At 43.5% G+C, this 23,696-nt stretch overlaps 1 protein-coding gene across 2 annotated transcripts in view; it reads left to right on the top strand.

The window, feature by feature from the left end:
• The window catches only part of ARHGAP40 (Rho GTPase activating protein 40), a 75,504-nt gene that overhangs the window by 29,166 nt on the left and 22,642 nt on the right, over positions 1-23,696 (top strand). For both annotated transcript variants that reach the window (XM_054981776.1, XM_054981775.1), the window contains exon 2: positions 22,255-22,451. In XM_054981776.1, the coding sequence (XP_054837751.1) occupies positions 22,277-22,451 (175 nt within the window). In that variant the 5' untranslated portion in view covers positions 22,255-22,276. The remainder of the gene's footprint in view (positions 1-22,254; positions 22,452-23,696) is intronic.

Here is a 23,696-nt window from a genome sequence, read left to right as displayed (position 1 = left end):
GTTCAAGTTCTGGTATTTCTAGTATCCGTGAGTTCCCCATTTTGCAGACTGAGTGCCAGCTGTTCTGCATTTTCTTTAAGCTCTGAAACTGACTTGGTGACATTCCACATGATGACCAAACTGCATGCAGGAACTATTTATGCACAATGAACAATTGCTGAGGTTAACCTGTCCTTAGCAGGTTTTTGTTTCAAGATCAGCTTTACGATAGGTGTTTCAAATCTCTCTCTCTCTCTCTCTCTCTGTGACCCTGAACTGAGCACCACTGGTACATTGTGTTTCAAGAAGGACTCTTAACAAGGGATGTAACATTGAATTATTCATTGTGTTTAAATGTACAAAACCAGACTCTATATCTGGGTGTTGGGGAAGGGGAAAGAGGAAACTGTAAGGAGCTTGTGTATTTGTGCTTTTAATTTCCATTGCCCCTAAATCTCTCAGGTATGCAGTTTGAGTGGATCCTTCTTAGGGTCTTTTCTAGTGGAGCTGACAAACTGTATGTTCCCATCCTGTTCAGATCACTCCTTGTTAATTACTTATGTAGCATGGCATTCAAGGATTCTTTCGTTATTGCATGACAGGAAGCTGGTCACCTCTTAAGGATGGTGGCATATCAAGAGCTGATTTGATCCTGTTCAGTTTCTGTGGTAGCCAGGTGATACGATGGCTGAGAGACCCTTTGGCCTAGTAAAAGAATAAAAGAACAATATTGCTGCTTCTGCGGTCTTCAGAAGGGTATAGAAAGTACATGTCCAAAACATATCCAGTTCCAAAGACTGGAGCTTCACTAAAAATATCAGTAAATGCTGCCTGAAACACAGCTGAAAAAGATCTTTGCCATTCTGAAAAAGTGAAGAGTAGATCGGTAAGTGTGGCTTCCTTTGGAAACTCTTAAGGGTTTCATTGGGGGGGGGGATCATCATGAATATCTGTTTTTAAAAGCATTTAACATTCTGGCTTCCGCTGCTACTGCTTTCCTGGTGTCATACTCAGTTAGGAACTTGGCAAGCCTCCCAGAAGAAAAATCTTTCTCTTTTTTCTTGCCCCCATCTCCCTTCCAAATAAAGTGACCTACTTCCTGGGGAAAACCTTGACACGTAACTGGCTTGGTCCACTGGGTTTCACATTGGATGACCCAGCCTGAGTGAAAGCACCTCCCCTATGCACAGACTGAGACAATTGGAATTGCCCAGTTACCAAATGAGACCTTTTTCAACGTGCTGTTTAAGTCTTTCAAATGAAGGGGGCAGGAGATGATGGCTTAGATACATGGCTTGTCACAGCCCATCAAGGCAGTCTCCTTTAAACTGGACTGTGGTCCCATAGGCAGAGCTGCACAGCATAAAGGCAATTTCCCTCTCCCTCCTCTCCTGCAGTCTTTTTTACCCTCTCCCAGCTATGCCCCAGTGGGTTGGTGAACCTCCAGGAACATCATGTGGGTTGATGTGTGGGATTGCAGTGAGAGAGGGAATTGGTGAATATTGCCCTTGCTGTCTCTTTCACAAGAGGAAGTGCCTATTGAGAGCAGAAGAGGAGCTTGGCTCTAAACCTCACCTCAGCTTTCCGCTCAGAGCCCAGTGTTCCCCATCTATTGAATGACGCTTCATGATTCCAAATAAGTTTTGAAGTATTCGTCTTTGATCTCGGGGAAAAAAATCTGAGACTTTCCTAATGTGGCTCCCTAAACTGAAATGGAGGATGTCTCTGAACCCTCCCGAAGCTTGATAGTTGAGCACGCAAGCTGTGCATCAGTTAGGGAAAGGCTGGTCTGGGGTGAAAGGTTGGAGAGCAGCAGCACGCACATGGCATATTATTGGGATCTCCAGTGCAGAGAAGTAGAAAGCAACACACCTAGCAAAAAGCCTTTCGTGTCCTGGAGTGAACATACATCCCTATAGGGCATCTTCTGGACCAATCTTTTCTGAGTGTCTCTTCCTGGAGGCTGGGGAGTAAAACTGTCGTTATGGGGCCTGGAGATTTTTAGGTAGTTCTGCCCCTTGGAATAGGTTTTCTGAGTTTTTCGGGGGGTGGGGCCACCCATTCTTTTAACTTTTAGATGATCATGCAAAGCAGAATTGTTTATAAGGATTTATGGCCAGTAATTTTACATATGGTTTAGGTTAATGACCGATGATCATTTTAAATGAATTAAGGATCAATACTTTTAGATGTTTTTGGTGTTGTGGTTCTTGTTTTTAGACAATTGCCTCAGGTCCTTACCTTGAGGAAGGCAAGCCAGAAACATCCTAAATAAACTTAAGTGGTTTGTTATGCACAGTGTTACCAGTCAATTCAAGTAGCAGGAAATGGAGGTCACCACTCACCCAGTTCCTGACTGTATTAAGAGGAGCTTAAAAAGCCTGGACCGACCTCTGAGAGCAGTTACCAAATGCTTGGGCTGCCACAGCTTTACCTCTGGAAGGATCCATTTTGTGTTGTGGTTTTGTAATCATTCACCTCTTGGATCTTCCAGAGAGGAAAATATGGATGCAGTCTCTGAAAGGCTCTCAAAAAATATATTGCCTAAATAGTCTGCCAAGGTTAAGGATAGGGGTGGGGGTGGGGATTTTTCTGTTGCCTGATGCAACACAGGCTAGCAGCATGGAGAAATGCATGTAGCCCTGTCTTGGTACTCTTTTATCTCTGGCTTGGTCCATGCATGTGCTAAGTAGATGTATCACTGATGTTGAGAAACTGCCTCTTGTGCTTGTGGAGGCAGCTACCATCCTTATGCACGAAGGAAAGAAGCAGCTGGGAGTGGTGAGAACTGCCCTGTGGCACAATGACTCCGTCTCCTAATTTGTTTCCTCATTAACATGTATCTTTACACTAACTGTTTCCACGCATGTTAAAACTGAATTGGTATTACTGGAATACTGCCAAGCCCTGTGTTGGTATGTCTTTCTCTCTCAAGATCTGAATCTAGGAAACAACCTGATAGGGTTGTCTGGCTGAACAAGCAACTTCAAAGAAGAGCTAGTCGGAAGGCCTCTGCAGATATGTAAAGTTATGGGATAGGCTTGCCACCTTCCCGCTTGGACCGGGGGAACCCCCCACCTGCTGCCTTCGGCCCCACTTGACTGGCTGGCGGCGGCGGGGGGGGGGAGCTCATGTATGTGTTCCTATGCTCCCCAGTCACACCAGTTATGGAGGAGCTGCTGGGCATGTTGAAGCCAAGCTCAGTGAGAATAACTGAGGAGGACTCCTCCTCAACCGATTGGAGGAGATTTCCATTGAGCTTGGCTTCAGGGCACCCAGTGGCCCCTCTGACATCTTTTTGGGCACGGGGGGTGGGTTGCCCCAGGAGTGACATCTTGCTGCCAACCCCATGGCAATTTTTTTTGTTTTTCTTCTGATGGCACTTCGAGCAGAAAGGTTGCCAGTGGGAGGTCTCTCATCTTAGCAGGACACCTGGCAGTACTACCTCCACCACAGCAGTAGTAAGAAGCAAGGTAGGAGCAGGGTTCACTTGCCTCTTTCCTTACTCACAGCTGCTGTCATCACACCAGCCCCTGCTTGTTCTCTTCCCCTCTTTGTTGTGCCTAAGCAGAAGCCCAGGTGTCATGGAAAACGTGCTGGCTACCCTCCTTTCCTCTCCCTTTCCCTTTCCCTGCCAAGCTGTGCAATACAGTGTGGCTTAGCAGGGAAAGGGGGAAAGCCCTTTAAAGAGCTAAAACAGGAAGGAGAGATGGGACATGGCACTGAGCTTCCCTGTGCCAGTTTGAAAGCTGAGCTTGGCACTGCCCCCTGTGTAGTGGGAACAGTCGATAATTGCCTTGCAGTTGCTTTGAAGAATCTACTTGGAACTGGATCAAAGGGGCAGGGGAGCTCGATGTATTTTAAAAGGGTATGCCCCAGGAATGATACAAGATGTTATAGTGATGTTTTTCATAAATTCAGGGGCTTCATACTCCCCATTCAGGGAAAAATCCATGTGTAAAAGCAGTCTGTGGCATGAATTCACCATGTGGCCTTAGGAATGCCACTCTTTTTCAGACACAACCCACCCACTCCCAACTACAATGTGATGACACTTATAACATGGGCGTACTTTTATAGGGCTCTTTTAAGGACTGTAGCAAAATAATGCCTATGAATTACGTTGAACTCTGAAAGTTCTATACAAATGCAAAGTACTACTGTCAAAACAATTTGTCTGAGAGGACATTGGCATGTATCCTACCACTTAATTGAGCAAAGTTTGAAGTCTACATCCAGCCTAAGGAAGCTTCCTTAAGCTTAAGTGTTTCTTCCGCCTGTGGAAGAGTCACTTAAGTTGGAGGAAGTCTCCTTAGGCTGGAGGAACTTCCTCCAGCCTAAGGTAGGATATCTGCCACTGATTAAAGAACTTTGGACAAAACTTTAACCAGGCTGAAGTTTTTTGAAAATTTATCTATGTTGGTGGGAGGTGGCCTGGAATCCTCCTGCATCCAAGCAGTGGAAAATAGCACCTTGTAGTGTCTCGCTGGTGTCTCACCATTTCCTTTTGTAGATGGCTCACAGCTACTTCATGTTCACCTCCCCTCTCTGGCTAGTTTGTGCTTCTTGTGCCTCTTTTTCAAATCTTCCCATTGCTTTTCTTTCTCACACTTTTGTTTTCTGCCCCAGAACGTACCAGTACCCTAGTATGGTTATCAGGGCTTGGATCCTACAAACCATCTTGACAAATTCCCCCTGGCAGTCTCGTGGGACTACTGAAGAACTGATGCTTGATGTTGTAATTGTTCACATGTTACAGTGAACGCTCATACACCTTGCATGTGCATGTGTACGTAAGGTTGTATGAAAGAGCCAAAACACCTTCACTTTACAAATGAAACTGGGGACCTGTACCAGGATAAATGTGGGTTTTAAGTCACACATTCAGATGCACATGCAATGAATGTAACATGAGATTTATTCAATGTTCGCATAAGGAAAAGTTCAGTGTATACCGTACATGAATTGTACACGAGTTCACTAAAACATATGAACAGGGCTATCATCATCCCATGGACAAACTCTCAGGATCCCCTGGGTAGTTCATGGCAAGAGCTGATGTCGCAAGAAGGAGCAACATTGCCTGCCTTCTTTGTCCCTTTCGCAACAAACCCGTAGACTCCCACTACTCTGAGCAGCAGCGTTTTGGAGGTCACTGGAGAAAGTGGGAAAGATACGCATCCATCCACACCTTTGTGCTCGTGGTTTGTAGTGCCCGATCCCAAGTTTTCAATAGAATTCTATACATGTGGCTTCTGATAGTACCAGCAGCCCTCTGGGGTCTGTGGGGAGAAGCGATAGTCCTGACTGAGGGCTGACACCTGGGCTGACCATCCCTGCAATAGCACTTTGGTTCTCCAGAGCCCGTGTAATGCTAGTTCTTTGTAGTTGCCAATCTTTTGTATCATCTACTTGTTTGTTATCCACTCAAAAACAGTGTCATTTGCTTTTGGCAAAGCAAAGTCCTTACAGTGTTCTGATGAATTTCAATTTCCCAGTTTTGTACTACTTTGAGATTAACGTAATGTTGAATTTTCTTATTAGTTTTAAAGCATAATTTTAACAAAAATACACTTGGCGGTTGATTGTAAAAAACTGACGAATCCCATTCTGTTTCCGACAAAATCTTTACAAAAAACCTTGTATACAAAGAAGTCTTTCAGAGCAAGGGGATTCAGAAATGCTCGTAATTGACAAAATGTTCAACACATTCTGGGTATGTGCGGACTAGTATTTTGTTCTTGGACATCAAATTCCCAAGAGCGTATGCACAAGGAGTTATTGAACGTAGACATGATGGGCACGATCATCCAACAGACGTCCTTTGCTCGAACTCTCTCAGTGATGTGCAAGGCAAGCTGCTCGTCAGGTGGTCTCTGTGTTCCCTGCGTGTAGCCTTGTGCTGAGCAGCTCTGCACCTGCAGAGTACTCACTCACGCTACATGGTGAAGTAGTTCCAGCCTATGGCTGCTTTTGCCCAATCTGAGAACGAAGGGGACAACTGTTCCCAGGGTCACCATAACATCTAGTTGTGTCCTATATCAGCTTTAGTACTACAGCAGAGATGCATTTCCACCGGGGGGTGGGTGGGGGGGGTGGGTCATGCTTGGGTTACATAAGCAAAGACTCGCTTGCCATTTGCCCCCTTAAACCATCAGAAACATCCTTGAAATGAACCACACAAGCTAGATTGCATTGGCTGCTTTTTGCGCTGGAGCAGTTAGTGGTACCTCTTTGAGCAATCATGAGAACAAATAGCAAGATTAGCCGGATTCAAGGACAGAATCAAGGGGAGTTGGAGCTAAGCACTTTGGAAGTCCTGTCCACTGGACCCCTCAAAATCCAAGGATGTTCAATGGCTTGAGCAGGCTGACTTTCCCTGTCTCTCTTTTCTTTCTAATTAACTGTTGACTGTTTTCTACATTCTGTTCCTTCCAAACCATATTTAATCTTTATCCTTCAGTAAATTTACAAAGTCTTCCTTTTCTGTAGACCTGGGAAGTCTCCCAAGTAGGCAGATACTGAGGCTGGCTTGGTTTTGTGGCTTGTGACATCAATAACAGCTAAATCAGATTATTGTGAGAATGATGCATATGAAAAGATTATGAAATGTGTGTGCTCAAAAGTGGCAAAGTAATCAACATAGTTCCAGAGGAATTAGCCGTGTTAGTCTGTAGTAGCAAAATCAAAAAGAGTCCAGTAGCACGTTTAAGACTAACAATAAAATTGGTTAGTCTTAAAGGTGCTACTGGACTCTTTTTGATTTTAATCAACATAGTAACATCCTTATGAGAATTATCTCTAAAGTTTTGAAGACAGTAATCCTACGAATAGCTTACACATCACTGGGTTATCAAGTCTTAGCTCTAACTCACGGTTCTCATTGGTTTGGAGTAAGGTTAAGACAAGTAACTAGAATTCAAGAAGGGAAAGCTATACAAAATTCTGTAGTGTACACTGGCTCCCTTTTCTGGCACTGCAGTGTGTGTGAAGTGTGCTGTTTAGTCTTGCTGGTTCTTCCATGCTGGAACAGTTTTCTGCTAGTCAGATCTGGCCGGTTTCCCATCTCTTTTGTTTACTCAGGCCACACAAAGTTCCTGCACTGCAGGGGAGACTATATATCAGTTGATCTGGACCAGATTGCTTAGTACAATCCGTTATTGGAATGTGTATGCTTCAGGCAAAAACTAGGAAGCAAATTAAAAAGGGGCTTAGTTTCCCGGAGTATTTAAGCCCCACTCTCTTTTTTTATCCCTTTCAACCAAGATCTCTCTACCAAATGTTTGACCTTGAAAAATGAATTGAAAGCTGAGCTGCATTTCTTGAAGCTGTTATTAGTTTATTCTGACTTCCTATTTGTCGCATTTTACCCCACCCTGTTTTCAAGGAGGCCACTGTGGTGTATGTGGTGCTTTCTGTATTTCATCTTCATGACATTCTTGTGAGTGACCAGCTGAAGGTCAGCCAGTGAGGGGACCAGCCGTGTTCAATACTCTCATTACAGAACCACACCATGGCTAAAAAAATACCTGACAATCAACCCCATCTCTCCTATGCAGGAAATAATTGTTTGTGTGATGTGTGTGCCATGTTTGCAAATCTAAGGCCTGATTCACATGACTAGAAGTTTGTTTGCTTATTTATTTATTTATATATTAGATTTATATCCCACCTTCCCCAAGCAGTCTCAGGGCAGGTCTCAACATTATAATAACAATGGATACAACAGTATTCATTGTTATACAATGAATACAATAAATACCATACAACTTAAAACCATGTAAAACAGTAAACACAGTCCAACAAGGACCTCCAAGAGGTGGCAAAACCAAGGACTTCCGACACCTATCACCAGGGGTAGACACAGCAGGTCTAGTTACTGCATAAAAGATTGATAGCCATTCCTGTGTAGTGGAGCCATCTGAAGTGTGATTGTGCAGAATAAAACAAAAGTCCCGTGGGCACCTTAAAGATTAACATTTATTTCGATGTGAGCTTCTATGCGTCATACAACCCACTTCTCCAAATAGACATGTGATAGGGAAATCGTATTCAGAACTCTTATGTCAGGTTCAGAATGCTTTCATGTATGTTCTTGCCTAACTGACTCCATTTTTAATCCTTTCAGTGTTTAAGTGCTTGCTTCACAGGTGCCAAGATGTTCCCAGGCAGCTATCTCACAGAGAAGGATTGTTTTGGCTACCGCTGTTCCACCAAGAACCAGCCTTGAAGGACTTTCGCTTTCCTAGCTTCAAAGGGATTGTTTTGAGAACTATGGGGGGAGGTTGGGCCTGCTGGGATCTGTTACTTTGTACCTCATGCTTTGCCTGTCATTGGTAACAATTCACATGTACCATCCTGAATATTGTATTCAGGCTCGTGGACTATAATGAATTCTTTCTTCAGTAAACTTTTGAAAACAACGGGCTTTTGTCTGATTGCAGAAGGTAGTCTGGAGTAAGGACATTATCTAGCCACAGTTCTGACATCTTATTGGTAAAGGTTAGTGGGGGAGAAGGAGCCAAGATTGGTGCGGATTATACCATGATTTGATTATACAGCCAGTTGTAATTTGCAAGGCTCCTCTTCTCATTTTATGAATCCGCCTTTCCTGTCTTATCTCTTTAAACTGCTATATTTGCACCTAAAATGACTCTGATTTTTTCCCTTCTAGTTGCTGAGCACCAGATGCTCTGCAGCTTCCCATTGTTGTGGGTAAAGGAGGGACTCCTGTAAAATGGACCATATTTCTGTTGTGTTTCTGCTTGCGGCGAGCAAGTCTGCCCTTTAGAGCAGCTGAGAACAATAAGAGGAAATGCACTTCATTAATGCAGCTGCTGGATAAGAGAGGCTGTTTTGATTTCATGTGCCATGTGAGGAGAGCAGTTCCTTGGATGGAACAGTTCATCCTTGGAGCCTCTGATGACTTAGCAACATCATTTGTGTTTACTGATCAGGTATGCATGTGATGTACCAAGAACAATTTTGATGTGTTTTTCTGTTATTATGGTTGCATAGGGCTTGATGTTTCTGATGCTAATGACATTTATCCTATCTTTAGGCTTTTAGGAAGTTCCTCTAGCCTAAGGGAGTTTCCTCTAGCCTAAGGGGAGATTCCTCCTACTTAAGTGGCTCTCCAGTCTAAGGAATCTTTCTCCAACTTGAGGAAGGTTTTTAATTTTTTCTAAGTGCAGTGGAAGGATGCTTGGCAATGTCACACAAACATGACATTCTTAAAAAAAATCCTAGTGGGTCTCTTAATATTCCTAAAATGGTGTGTGTGCAGAGGGGGAGAGCAGGAATGGGGAAGCATGGGATACGACCATTTTGGGCCCGTTTCAGCCTGGATCAGGGCCGAAACGGCCAGGATTGGGTTGGTGCCGGGGTAGGGGAGGGTTCCCTCACCCGGCCCCCACCCAATCCGGGCTGTTTCGGCCCCGATCCAGGCCTAAATGCCCCAAAATGTCCAAAAGTCAGGTGGGCAGGACCACCTGACTGTTGGGGAACTGCCAGAACGGCATTCCATCACGTTCCCCCTGGAAATGAGCCCTGCTTGTAACACCTTCAGGCACAGACCACATCAGAGATTTACATCTGTTCCACCCAAACAAACTGAAGTAAGGGATACTATTGCAGCTTAGCCCAATAAGTTTGCCCAGTAGAAGCAAACTGAAGTGAGGGAATGCCTTGTGCTTGTGGTTCGGTACTGTTTGGCTCTGTTCTGTTGTGTTTCCCCACTGGCTGAACCCAGTGTCTGGCTGCTGTGGATGACACTGGTTCTGCTGGGCTAAGTTGCAACAGTGTTGCTTGCTTCAGTTTGGTTTGGGTGGAGTGGATGTGATTTTCTGATGCGGTGTTGGTCCTGTTCGGTTCTGGGAGGATTCCTGTGCTTCAGTTTGGTTCTGTTAAGCTTTCCCTGAGATGAGCTTAGCTTGCATTTGGCAGTGTGCCTTGGCCATTTCAGCCTTGCCCCAGTGTGTTTCTGCAATAGGAATCAGCTTTGGCTTTCCCCCCATAGGAAACAATGGAGTGGCTGGGGGCATCCTGGGGCTCGTAGATTTGACCTTTGGGGGTCCAATTTTATTGAAACTTGGGGGGTGGTCTTTAGAGAACTGTCAGGAATAGGTCCCCTGAAAATACCATGGAGTTTGCATGAAAAGACCCAGCCCCCGGATAGCTCCCAGATATTTTCCCCCATAAGGAATAATGGAGAATGGGTAGGGCACCTTCTTTGGGGGCCCATAAAATTGGCCCCTGGGGTCCAATCTTCATGAAACTTGGGAGTATTTAGAGAACAGTCAGTAGTAAGTTCCCACCAAATTTAGTGATGTTTGGTTGAAAAATGACCCCTCCAGTCCAACGAATATCTCCTAGAGTAATTTTCCCTTAGAAAACAATGGCCGAATTTTACTGTTTTTTTTTTTTAATTCAGTAAGAATTTGGGATACCTCATTTTTGATTTGGAATACCCAGATTTTACCAAATCAGCTAAAATTTGGTATTTTAATCTGAATTCTAAACCAAACTGCACACCCCTACTGCCCTATCTACAGCAAGGATTCTCACAGCTAAGAATTGTGCACCATCCTTTTCATTCATTTTTTAAAAAAATTGTTTAAAAAGAAAAAGACAACAGAAAATGCATAAAAAGCTGAGATAGTATACATATAGTAGATTTAGGCTACCACTTTTTCATTCATTAATGAAGAATGAGATCTTGATTTTAGATTAGGAAATATCTTGGACTTGTTTTTGGCCTTCCTTATCATAATCGCTTTTAAACTTCTCCCCACTAACCCCTCCCTCCCCCCAAAACCCTCTTTATGCCTGCCAGAGATGCACCAACTCCAGCTATACCCCTCCCCACCACAAAGTAAAACATTTTTTTAAAAAAAGATACACAGTGATTGCAACTCAGAGGCATTCCCGTCCACACTCTCTAGAAATAAGCCCCAATCCATGTATATTTAACACAAAGAATGCAAGGGGGGAGACTTATCCCCCCAATCTTTTTCATGACGTTTCTCCTGCCCTGCATTAATCCTCCCCTCAAAAAAACCTGAGGCAGTTTCCAAAGCAATGCAGCTGCAATTCCACCCACTCTGAGAGGGCATGTGGATTCATGCATCACCTCCCCCACCAACCCCTCAAGGGGATGCTACAAGTAGATACTGCTACTTAAGAACATAAGCAAAGCCATGTTGGATCAGGCCAGTGGCCCATCCAGTCCAACATTCTGTCACACACAGTGGCTAGAAATCCAGTGCCATCTAAAGGACTGTCAGTGAGGCCAGGACACCAGAAGTCCTCCCACTGCCTTCCTTCCAGCACCAAGACAACAGAGCACCACCTCCCCACAAAGAGAATACCATCTATCTCCTGTGGCTAATAGCCACTGATGGACCTCTGCTCCATATATTTGTCCAGTCCCCTCTTGAAGCTGGCAATGCTTGTAGCTGCCACCACCTCCTGTGGCAACGAATTCCATGTGTTTATCACCCTTTGTATAAAGTAGTATTTTCTTCTATCTGTTCTAACCCGACTGCTCAATAATTTCATAGAGTGCCCACGAGTTCTTGTATTGTGAGAAAGGGAGAAAAACACATCTTTCTCGACCTTCTCTAACCCGTGCATTATCTTGTAAACCTCTATCATGTCTCCCCTCAGTCGTCTTTTCTCCAGGCTAAAGAGCCCCAAGCGCCTCAATCTTTCCTCATAGGGAAAGTGTTCCAACCCTTTAATCATTTTAGTTGCCCTTCTCTGTACTTTTTCCAGTGCTATGATATCTTTTTTAAGGTGTGGCGACCAGAACTGTACACAGTACTCCAAATGAGGCCTCACCATCGATTTATACAGAGGCATTATGATACCGGCTGATTTGTTTTCAATCCCTTTCCTAATAACCCCTAGCATAGCATTAGCTTTTTTTATGGCAGTCGCACACTGTGCTGACGTTTTTAGTGAGTTATCTATCATGACTCCAAGATCTCTCTCTTGGTCAGTCTCCGCCAGTTCAGACCCCATCAACTTGTATTTATATTTTGGATTTTTGGTTCCAATGTGCATTACTTTGCACTTGGCTACATTGAACCTCATTTGCCACATGGATGCCCACTCTTCTAGCCTCGACAGATCCCTTTGGAGTGCCTCACAATCCTCTCTGGCTTTCACCACCCTGAACAATTTCGTGTCATCTGCAAATTTAGCCACTTCACTGCTTAATCCCAATTCCAAATCATTAATAAACAAGTTAAAAAGCATTGGACCCAATACCGACCCCTGTGGCACCCCACTGCTCACCACCCTCCACTGTGAGAAGTGCCCGTGTATGCTCACTCTCTGTTTCCTATTAATTAGCCAGTTTTCGATCCACAAGAGGACTTGGCCCTTTATCCCATAGCTACTGAGCTTACTTAGGAGCCTTTGATGAGGAACTTTGTCAAAAGCTTTCTGGAAGTCAAGATAAACAATATCTATCGGGTCTCCCTTGTCCACTTGTTTGTTCACTCCCTCAAAGAACTCTAACAGATTGGTGAGACAAGATCTTCCCTTACAGAACCCATGCTGAGTTTTCCTCATCAGCTTTTGGTCATCAATGTGCCCACTAATTTTATTTTTGATAATAGTTTCCACCAACTTACCCGGTATTGACGTCAGGCTGACTGGCCTGTAATTTCCCGGATCTCCCCTGGAACCTTTTTTAAAGATGTACTGCCCCCCTCCCCCAGTTCCCTGCTATACCTTACTTTTTGCCAGTATGCAGCAGTGGTCTCTGCTTCCCATTTAATCCTCCTTTTGGAAAGGCAGGGGGGAAAGCATGGAATATTTTGCTTTGCAAAAAACCCTCTACCTTGCATCTCCAAATGACCATGTGCAGTCAAAAGGTCCGATGGTCAGAGGGGACTTAGCAACAGGAGAGGCAAGTAGAGCTGCAGTCTGCTCTGAGCCAGTGAGGAGAACTCATTGTCTCTCTCAAGTTAATCCCACAGATTCACACATGTACACTCACACACATGAATCTCCCCCCCCCCCGCCCTCGCTTTCTTGCAGCAAGGATGCGAGAAAATGTATGAAAACGTTAGGAACTGAACTGGTACTTTTAGGTAGCTTGAGGTATGTAGACTGATGCAGACTGCAAGAGCAGCTGGGCCATGTTAGGAAGGAGTCTTGGGAGATTACCAAAGCTGCTGTGCAAACTGGATTCCTGCACTGCATGAGCTGAGGTGATGGCACATGTGGGCCCACACTCATGTGCTTCCCAGCATGCACTCACAGGAGTAGGCTCCAGTCTGAGCTCAGGCAGGCCCATGAATAATCTTTAAACTGAATGGGTTCTGGCACATTTTCTGCCTTTTCTTTCTGCATGCCATCTCTAAAATTCCAGACATTTATATGTAATGTACTGCACTCTACATTGGTCTCCCTTCAAAATCAACTTGGAGAGTCTAGCTGGTGCAGAGTGCCACGGCTTGATTGTTATCAGGAACTAGGTGGATCATACATATTACTCCTAGGTGTAATCATACTAGGTGGATCATACAGTCACTCTTGGCTACCCATCATTTACCGCGCTCAATTCAAGGTTCTGGCTGTCGCATATAAAGCCCTTCATGGCCCCTCATATCTGCAGAACCGCCTCTCCCCTTATGCTTCTCTACAGCAGCTTTGCTCATCTGAACAGGGCCTTCCGTAGATGCCACTCTGCAGTTGGGAAAAATCAATAGCTGCCAGCACATATACATCCTCTGTAGTGGCCTCCATCTTATACAATAGCCTGCCTGAAGAGGACAGGAAACCTTCCACTCTCCTGGCTTTTATCAAACTATGCAAGACTGAATTATTCAGGAGGGTTTTTTCACTCGAGCAATAGGGCTGTGGTGTAAGGAAATGGTGCAAGGTAGAGATGGGCACGAAACGAATCACGGAACAAAATTCCATACGGAATGGTTGGTTCGTTTGCACCAAAACACGCATTCCATGGGAACGTGTGTTTACGGAACAAACAAATTTTTCTAGCCATTCCATGGCCGGGTTCAGAGTTTCACAGACCCCACACCAGTTTCAGCCCAGTTTCAGGAGAAAGGGGCTGTCAGAGCCAAAACACACGAGAAGAAATACCTAGGTTCAGCACGTGTTCTCTTACCTCAAGGTTTGCCGGGATCTGTAGGCGTCCTGGAAGCTTAAAGTTTAGCATTTACAGAGCAGCAGGAAGGGGAAGGGAAATACAGGCGCCTGTATTTCCCTTCCTGCTGCTCTGTAAATGCTAAACTTTAAGCTTCCAGGACGCCTACAGATCCCGGCAAACCTTGAGGTAAGAGAACACGTGCTGAACCTAGGTATTTCTTCTCGTGTGTTTTGGCTCTCAGTTTCACAGACCCTGTGCTGGAACAGTGCAGGGTCTATAAAACTGACAGCCCGGGCAGCAGGAGAAAGAAGCTGTCATTTCACAGACCCCGCGCTGGAATCAGCGCAGGGTCTGTGAAATGACAGCTTCTTTCTCCTGCTGCTCTGGCCCAGGCAGCAGTAGAAAGGGGCTGTCTGTTTCAAACGTACCGCACCGATTTCAGCAGCCAGTGCAGGGCGGTTGAAATGCCACGGAACAACAAATCACAAACTGGGAAAAGGTTGGAAGTTCGTGGTTCTGTGGAATGCTACGAACCATGAATCACATGGTTTGGTGGGTTTTTTTGGTTCATGCCCATCTCTAGTGCAGGGTTTGGTAGAGGGACCTGGTAGACTGTAATACTTGATACTGTCTGTGGATGTAGACCTGATCATACTGTATAGTTTTCATGTTGTTTAATAGTCATGTCAAATTCTTGTTTTCCGCCAACACTTCAATCAGCGAAAGATAAAGGCACTACAGTAGCTAAGGATGCTACCAGCCAACAGCCAGCAACCCCTAGGAGCGTTTTGGGGGTGGGGCGTGTTGGGTCAGTATTGTACTGACATGCCAATGTCCCTTTCAGCTTAAACCATAGAGTTTTTGTGGAATGTTAGTGCATCCCATATCACTTCAAGTTTAAACATGCTAGCCCACTAGCCGTTCCTCTCCCTGCTCCAGTTCTTCCCACCAGTGCCTCTCATCCCTAACAGTAGCATAGAGTGCAATTCTCTCTAGGATTTTGAATATTTCTGCAACTTTTCTTGGAGAAAGCAAAGACGTGTACTTTAAATTACGAAAAATTGCTAAGCAGTACTTTATATGACAACTAAGTTACATTTTAGGTTAAATATACGTTTGATAGGATAGTACATTTATTTCAGATTCCTCCAAATTTCCATTTTTGGAAGAGAGGAATGGGAAAAAGGTATTATTTCCCCATTGGCTTCAAAACCTCTGAGAATTGTACATCTCTAGCCCAGGCCTTTGTACCCTCTGGCTCGTAGTATTTCTGCCATGACCCCCCAGGGCCTTTTGGGGTCATCCTGGCTGATGGTAGGGCTGCTGAGGTGGGCAGCAGCAGAAGTCGTTGGGGTTATCTTGGCAGTGGGTAGCTGCTAGAGCAGGTGAATTTCCAACGTCTCCTGTAACAGTATTACAAAACCTGCAGCACAAAACTTTTAACGTAACATAGCCTTTATATCCCAGCCAAAGGTGGGTGGGTTGTAGCAAGTAGTTTATAGAGTTCCTCTCTGCTATGTATTGTGTTTAGGATTGAGTGCCGCATAATAGCAAATTTAACAGAGGCTTCTGGGTGAACGTGAATTATCCACTCTCCCCCAGTCCAGTGTGCTATTGCAGCTGCCCAGTTAATAGGTAGGGTGTATAATCTATGTTTGTATCTAAATTGCTCCTGCCTACAAAGGTCACTCCATGTTCCTTCCTTGCTGTCCTCAAAGGGAAATAGCTCTTTAAGTATATTGACGCACGCATTGGTGTGTTGGCTCCAGTATTGCCAGATGTTGCTTATTTTGGAAGGATTTCTTAGATTCCAAGCCATCGTGCCTACAAAGGATGTACTAGATTCCAGTTTTCTTCATAAGTGACAGCTCTGGGTTGTCTATGATTTTTTTTAGAGGGTTTGAGCGTTCAAAATGTAGCACAAAGCTGTCCCTATAATGTTATTTTTAGAAGGGCAGATAGCAATGTGCTGCTAATTTAAATTGCATTATATATAATTGGATCTTGGGAACTTGCTGCCACAATATATAATGCCTTACCAAATTGTATAACTGTTTTTCTTTTAAAATGCATTCATTGATATGAATACTGGAAACTAGTTTTAGATGGGTAGCAATGTTCCTCTGCAGTAAAACGGTAGGATTCATGTTCAGTGGCACCTTAGAGATCCACAAGGTTTTCAGAGTATAAGCTTGGGAGCTCTGACCCTCGAAAGCTTACTCTCTGAAAACCTTGGTATCTAAGGTGCCACTGAACTTGAGTCCTACCCAAAATGTCCCAGGAAATTAGAGTATAAAGTTGATAACAAATTACAGACTATTGCTTAGGCCCAGGACCTGCATATTTAAAGAGCCACCCGAAATAGCCATACCCAAACATTTCAGTCTTCAACTTGGGCCCTTCTGTGTGTTGTTTTAAAATGAGTTGGTAGTCATGGTGGAAAACATCTTTTTAATAGCAGCGGAATGTACTCCTTGCTCCAATGTCTGGCAGATTTTAATTAAACATCCTTTTCATATGGCAAGTGTGTAAGATATGAGGTCTGTTACTAGATCAATTAACAAGTTAAAGGTCAGCAGGGTATAGTAAACAGTGGATTCATTACTACATCAATTAAAAGTAGGACAATAGTAGACAAATGATTACTAGAATGGACTAATCATTATCTGCTCACTTAACTTTTATGTCACCTTCTAAAGATTTATAAAGTTTATCTTGCACCTGCCCCATGGCATCACTTTTGGCTTGGTAGAATGTCACATGGTTTAAAATCTGAAGAACTAGCTAGATTTAAATTGTGTGAAAGATCTTAGATTTCTTAGTACATAGCACATAGCAATTAGTATAAAAGATGCCACCCAGATAAGAGATCAGCTTTTTGATGAAGGAAATCTCATGAAGATTTAAGAGAGAAACATATTTGTCTGCATTCCGTAGTAGATTATGATCTGATTTTAAATCAATGTTGGATTTGTTTAATAATAACAACAACAATAATAAAAACAACGACAACAACATTCGATTTATATACTGCCCTTCAGGACAAGTTAACACCCACTCAGAGTGGTTTACAAAGTATGTTATTATTATCCCCACAATAATAATCACTATATGAGGTGGGTGGGGTTGAGAGAGCTCCTAGAAGCTGTGATTGACCCAAGGTCACCCAGCTGGCTTCAAGTGGAGAAGTGGGGAATCAAACCCAGTTCTCCAGATTAGAGTCCTGAGCTTTTATCCACTGCGCCAAACTGGCTGAGAGGTCTTAGAAAAATTAATCCTTGTTGCATGTTCTTGTTCATTAACTATAGGTTTCATTTTAATAATCCTTTATATTTTAGTATCTTGCTTAATTAAAAAGATTAGAGTTTATTTCAATAAAGAATAAACATTGAACTCTAAAAGAAGACTCTGTGTGCCTTGATGGAAAGGGTTAAAATAAGGAGAACCCATATAAATTATTTGTACTAAGTAATAGGTTCTTTAAAGAAAGATCTCTGTTTTTAGGTCTCATTATCTAAAGCCTTTGGAGCTGTTCAGAGTTGGGGTATAAATCTCAAAACTGGATGGTTTGGAAGCTTTAATGAGGCATAGATAAAACAATCTGTTACACAGTCTCTTGGAAGCTTAGCAGGAGTTCCTAAACGATGACATCAGATGTATTGTCGAAGGCTTTCACGGCCGGAGAACGATGGTTGTTGTGGGTTTTCCGGGCTGTATTGCCGTGGTCTTGGCATTGTAGTTCCTGACGTTTCGCCAGCAGCTGTGGCTGGCATCTTCAGAGGTGTAGCACCAAAAGACAGAGATCTCCACTGAGACACTGAGAGATCTCTGTCTTTTGGTGCTACACCTCTGAAGATGCCAGCCACAGCTGCTGGCAAAACGTCAGGAACTACAATGCCAAGACCACGGCAATACAGCCCGGAAAACCCACAACAACCATCGATGACATCAGAAATGATAAATTTCCCTAAAAGATGGTTTGCTCATGATTTTGGATCTCCCTTTCTAATATACAGTTGAAGTTCAGTGAGGATGTGTTCTTGGTTGTATGCTTGGGTCACGACGAGTGATGGGAATGCCCAGTGGTTGTAGCACTGCACTATATGAATAGGATGAACTCTCTGGAATGCACCCCTGTATGTTCTGCAGTCTGTTGGGGTGCTCTTGCAGGTGTGCAAAGGTCTGTGGCAGATGAATGCAGTGGAAAGGAATTCCTGGAAGAGGATAAGCTTGAAAACTGTACCATGTGACACAGCTGAGATGATTTGAAGTGCTGCTCCATTTGCTCACCTTTCTTGGCAGTGGCTGGTGCTGGCAAAGAAATGCACCATCTGTTGGTGGTCTGCACCTCGGGAGAAGATTCTGCACATAGGCTGTTTGAAGCAGTTTTTGCATGGCGCAAGTAAAGCCTAGACCAGTCCGTTCCCAAATGACCTTGACTGCAGAGAAGGGGACATTATGTTACCATTCCCAAATTGTGTCTTTTTCTTTTTCCCAGATAACAATTCAAGAATTTTCTGTGTTCCTGTGCTTTTTGGTATTATATTTAAGCAATCCTACAAAGATTTTACATGCATCTGTGTGCACTTAAGCAAGAGGCCTTTTTGCTCTTACTTCAACTTAATTCCCCTTTGTAAAAAACATGAGGCTTTTAAATTTTCTTCCCTGTGCTAAAACCACTCATCCTTGCAGAAGTATAAACAGATAATATCAAGAGAGGCTGTGACATGTGACTGGAGGGGAATACCAAAGAGAACTGAAGCAGAGTAGCTGGAAATATAACTTCACCTTCACCAAGCCTTCCCCTCCATAATCCCCCACCACATCATTCTTAATTCCTCTTTTTGTAAACTAGTTTCCAAGCAGGCATTTATTCTCATCTGGCTGGAACTTCCTAAATAGATTTTTTTTTTGCTTTTAGTGATTATGTATAATCTTGAATCAGATGATTGACGAGTGTATGGTGCCAGATAATGAATTTACTGTCAGTGGCTAAGAGTTACCTGAAATTTAAGTGATATGTAAGGTTTAAGCCAACCAGCTGACTCTTTACATAAGAGTCTACCTTAAGTAGAAGTCTACCTTGACGATAAGCTTGCCAGGTCCCTCCTGGCAACCAATGGGAGTTTTTGGGGTGTGGTGTGGGTACTTACTCTTTCCTTTTTCACCTGCTCCTCTGTGATGATGTCACTTCTGCTCGCACTGAATCAACCCCAGTGAAAATGCTGTGTTTTGGACTGATTCTTAAGGAATCAGCCCTCACGTGATGCGGTCACTTCTAGTGTAACTGGAAGCAACGTCATTGCATGAGAGTGCATGAATGTGCACCTGGCCATTTGCCCAAGCTGCCTGCTGATGGTGGGCAGTCTCCAGATGGTGTGCTCCCTCCCGCTGATTACCAGCAGTAGCTGGGCAGAGAGGTAAATGGCTGGGAATTAGCACTGGCAAGCACACTTGAAGACTAACACAGCTTATTCCAGCACGAGCTTTCATGAGTCAGAGCTCATGTTATCAGATGTATGAAGTGTACATGTAATAAGCTGACAAAGTAAACTCTGACTCAAGAAGGGTTATGTTTGTCTTTTAAGATGCCATTGTTTTAATTTTGCCGTAACAAACTAAGCTGACGATTCTTTTGGAATCATTCCTCTAGTCTTGAACTCAGAGAGTCGGAAGTGATGTCATGCCTCTCTAGGAATTGCTAGAAAGTAGAGCATAAAGATTTGACCTGGAGTTGTAACATTTCCAGAAATTATGAAGCCACATACACAAAAAACATATTTTCCCTATTCCCTCTCTCCAGCTCGAAAAATGGAAATTTGAGAGAAACTGAATACCTATAATTTGTACTTTCCTATCAAACCTCTATTTCTTTTGTCAATTTAACAATATGAAATGTATCAATTACAGCTTAGCATATAAAATTGTACTATTTGGTAAATTTTTGAAATTTAAAAGTAGGCCTTCACTTTTGTAAGAAAAGTTGCAGGAGTGTTCAGTACTTGAGAGGAAGTTGTAAATTGCTGTGCCCAATGCACATGGATCTTTAATTTTGTCCCCCCTGAAGTGTAGGAAAAAATAAAAGTTGAAGGCAGAAAACAAATTTTGTAGTAAACAAAATCAGTCAACTGCCAGCATGTTTGGTTATTAAGCTACGCTTCATACCATACTCTGAACTCTTTAATAATGTATTATAATTAAACACATTATAGCATATTAACTGTAGCCAAAATTGTCTACATTTAAAAATATGCCTACAGTATAATTTTTTTCCCATGTTCCCCAAATTTTGCAGTTATTCTTTCATCCCTTACATTTGGACTGAGCAAAATGCTTTATAAGACAAAGCATCCCTCCCCCCACTTAAAAAAACAACATTTCATGGGAGTTTTTTTCAGTGCTTCCCCAATTTGTCCAATTTTTCCATTGGCAAAAATGAAAAGTCCTCAGCTCTTTTCTTGTCATATATATTTTGAATATGAAAAACCTTGCCTTAAGAAGCATTTTGTTATAAAACAGAAAATACTTCATAGGAGTTTCTTTTCAGTGTTCCTCCACGTTTTCAAATTTTTCTACTGGAATAACTGAAAGGAAAGGGCTTGAGGGGGAAAAAACATGTTTTATTCCTGAAGTTGCCTGGTTTTCTGAGCACTCCCGTCTCTAGACATGTGGGATTATTAGACTGGTCCCCCCCACAAGCTTTTGCAAGATAACTAGCATGTTTGGATAGCCTCCTTCTTCCTGATAAGCTAAATTTCAACAGGCGCTCAGGCGAAGAAGCTTGAGCCGTGTGACTCCCCTGAATTAGTAGTGTTTTGGCATCAGTGTGGAGGAAGTTGCAGTGCAGTCATTTTGCAGAAGTTCTCCGAGTACAGCAAAAGCCTATGCATTTCTCATCCTCCCTAGAGCAGGAAAGTTTCTGGGAGTTAATATTTTTTCCCTCAAGAGCCTTGGAGGCTGCCAGTCACAAAATGGTGGCTTGGTGGGTGGCACTGATCACAAAATGGCAGCTCATTCAAAAATTACAGCATTTCGGAGCAGGCCTGCAAGTATTTTGGAGAGGAAACCTTTCCTTTGCTGTTTTGTGAAAGCAAACCATTACTCCAACTTGTAACTTGTTCTGTAAGAATGCAATTACCTAGATGCTTTCCCTGGCAAATTGCAGCTTTGATGCAGAAGGAAAGAGACAATGGGATGCTCCTTTCCAATCCAGACCATGTTTGCAAGTGTGGAGGAGGAGACAGATAGGAAAGGTTCAAGTCTTATCTATTCAGAGAAGCTATAGCAATAATGCGTTCCTGGCAGCCAGCTGTAATCATTACGGGGATGTATGAATGAACTTTCTGCCTGTAACACTGGAAGTACAACTCATTCTGAGGACAGCAATGGTACTTGTAAATCAACATTGACTTCCTCCGCTTTTCAAAACATAGCAGAGGGGGGACCGTGGATCTTCTGTCTAAGAGAACTACACAGCTTGAATGAGCAATGCCTCATTTTGAATTCCAGTTAATTTCAGAGAAAACGAAAAGTTTGGTGACACATTAAAAGTTTGTTGTACCTCAGCTTTTATGGGCCGGAGCCCACTTCATGAGAGGCAGGACGTTGAATGTTCACGCATCTGGGGAAGAGGGCTCTCACTTATAAAAACTTACCCTACAATCGATCTGGTAGTCTTCAGTCCCAGGCTGTTTTTGTGTGGATGTGTGTTTTGATAACATTTTGTGCAACTGCACATGGACTTGCATGTAGATATTTGAAAGTCCGTTATAAAAGCTGTAGAATTTGAAAGGATACCCTCCAGGTGTTTGGAAAGCTCTTACTGTGCCGGAGTTGCTTTACCTCTGAATCTGTGATGCTTCCCTGCACACTCTAAAGGGTGTTCCCTTTTAGGTCATAGAAAGGACAGTACAAGGAAATTTGCATTGTTGCTGGCTCCACTAGCGTCATACATTGGGCTCATTCTCAGACTTCAGCCTGTATTATCTCTAAACAAAATTAGAAAATAGGACATTTATCTCTCTCTTCTGATAGTTACCCTTGTTAATTGGGTCTGGAGAATGTTGACGTACTAGCTGTAACTGATTGTCAAGCCAGATATTGAAGCATGTAACATTTTGTCTCGTTTTCTCTTTCTCTCTCTCTTGTAGCATCAGAAATTGCCCTTGCAAAATGAGCCGCTTCACTCGGAAGAGCTCCTTCGAGCCTCTGCAATCTGAGCGTCGGCATTCCAGGTCAGACTCGGCAAGCAATTTATCAATGGATACTTTCTGGCTAGAGGTGGAAAGCATCAAAGAGAGTACGGAATCTGAGCCTGAGGAGTGCAGTCTTGTCAAGCCCCAAGAAGGTTAGACATTTTTGTCGTTTTCTGGGGATGTGGGAATAATCTTTTTAAAAAGGGTTATTGGGCTTATCAGATGAGAGAGGGCTGGATGCAAACTAGACATAACCCAGGGGATGGGTAAGTAAGTGGAGGCAAGAGGGGAGGCTGGGGGTTATGTTCCCCCCATGCAAATTGCATGTGCAAATTGCTCCCTTTCCCAATCGTTTTTTTCTTGGTGGAAAAAGAATCTTTTTGTATCCATCTGGTCTTTCTAGACTTTGTCCCATGGGGCAAGTAGTAGTGTGGGGTGGATGGGGGGGGGTGGAGATTGGGGTCAGGAAAACAGCATGGGGGAGGGAAACAGTTATGCCTCCACTGCCATCATGAATCAGATCTTCAACCCCTTCCCTGCTGCTACATTTAGTGCTTTTTTAAAAAGGGAGATTCTAAATACAGATCTCCTGGCTTGTGTCTAGTTATGTCCTGAGATAACTTTTAGAAAGTGGCATATTCTGTGAACAGATCTGGGTTTTGAACATAAAAGGGAGCTCTTGAGAGGGCGGATGTAGGTAGAATGTTCCTTGTGCGGAGACCTGCTTTCAGTTTCTGTCTCCTCCCTGGATTGGCTGGGTAGACTACAGGCAATCTTTGAGTATGAGCCAAAATTCCACAAGGTTTGAACGTGTTCACGAATTGCCATTGGCTTTACCCATTCTTTCTATCAGGCACAGTCTCTGCATGCAGTGATCTCTTAATGTGGGATCTCTTTCACAATTCATGTAAGGGAAGACAAAGCTCCTGGGAGCATGGAGCTGCACGTGCAAATCGGTGGCCCCAAGGTATGCATTGCACTCACCGAGTTGTAATTTCAGCCTCTTTTCCTCTTCTGCAAAATGGGGGCCATAATGTTGGCGGTCGTGGTTGTATTGACAAACAAAATAATAAAGGTGGGTTGCATTCTTCTTTTCTAAACAATATATAAAAATGTGTCAGTGTCCTGCCTGTAGTCAACTGCAAATGCTAGCTGGGATCTGTGTGGCTTTCCTTCTTCTGGGGGTAGTGCGCGTGGCCTCCTAAAAAACTGCCCCTGAATGTCAGGGAGCCTTCCAGGAAAACCTTCCATTAGTAGCTAACAGCTGGCCGAGAGGATCTTTTCTTTCCCCACCCCCCATACCTATGAAAGCATGTTGTGAACATGCACAGACCTCTCTGGATCCTTACTACTGAACCTGGTACCCTTCGTTAACTATCAGGGCAGTCCTTCCGGGC

Source organism: Eublepharis macularius, chromosome 5 (assembly GCF_028583425.1).
Source record: "Eublepharis macularius isolate TG4126 chromosome 5, MPM_Emac_v1.0, whole genome shotgun sequence".
In the NCBI taxonomy this organism is placed as follows: domain Eukaryota; kingdom Metazoa; phylum Chordata; class Lepidosauria; order Squamata; family Eublepharidae; genus Eublepharis; species Eublepharis macularius.
This window is presented reverse-complemented; position numbering and strand designations above follow the sequence as displayed.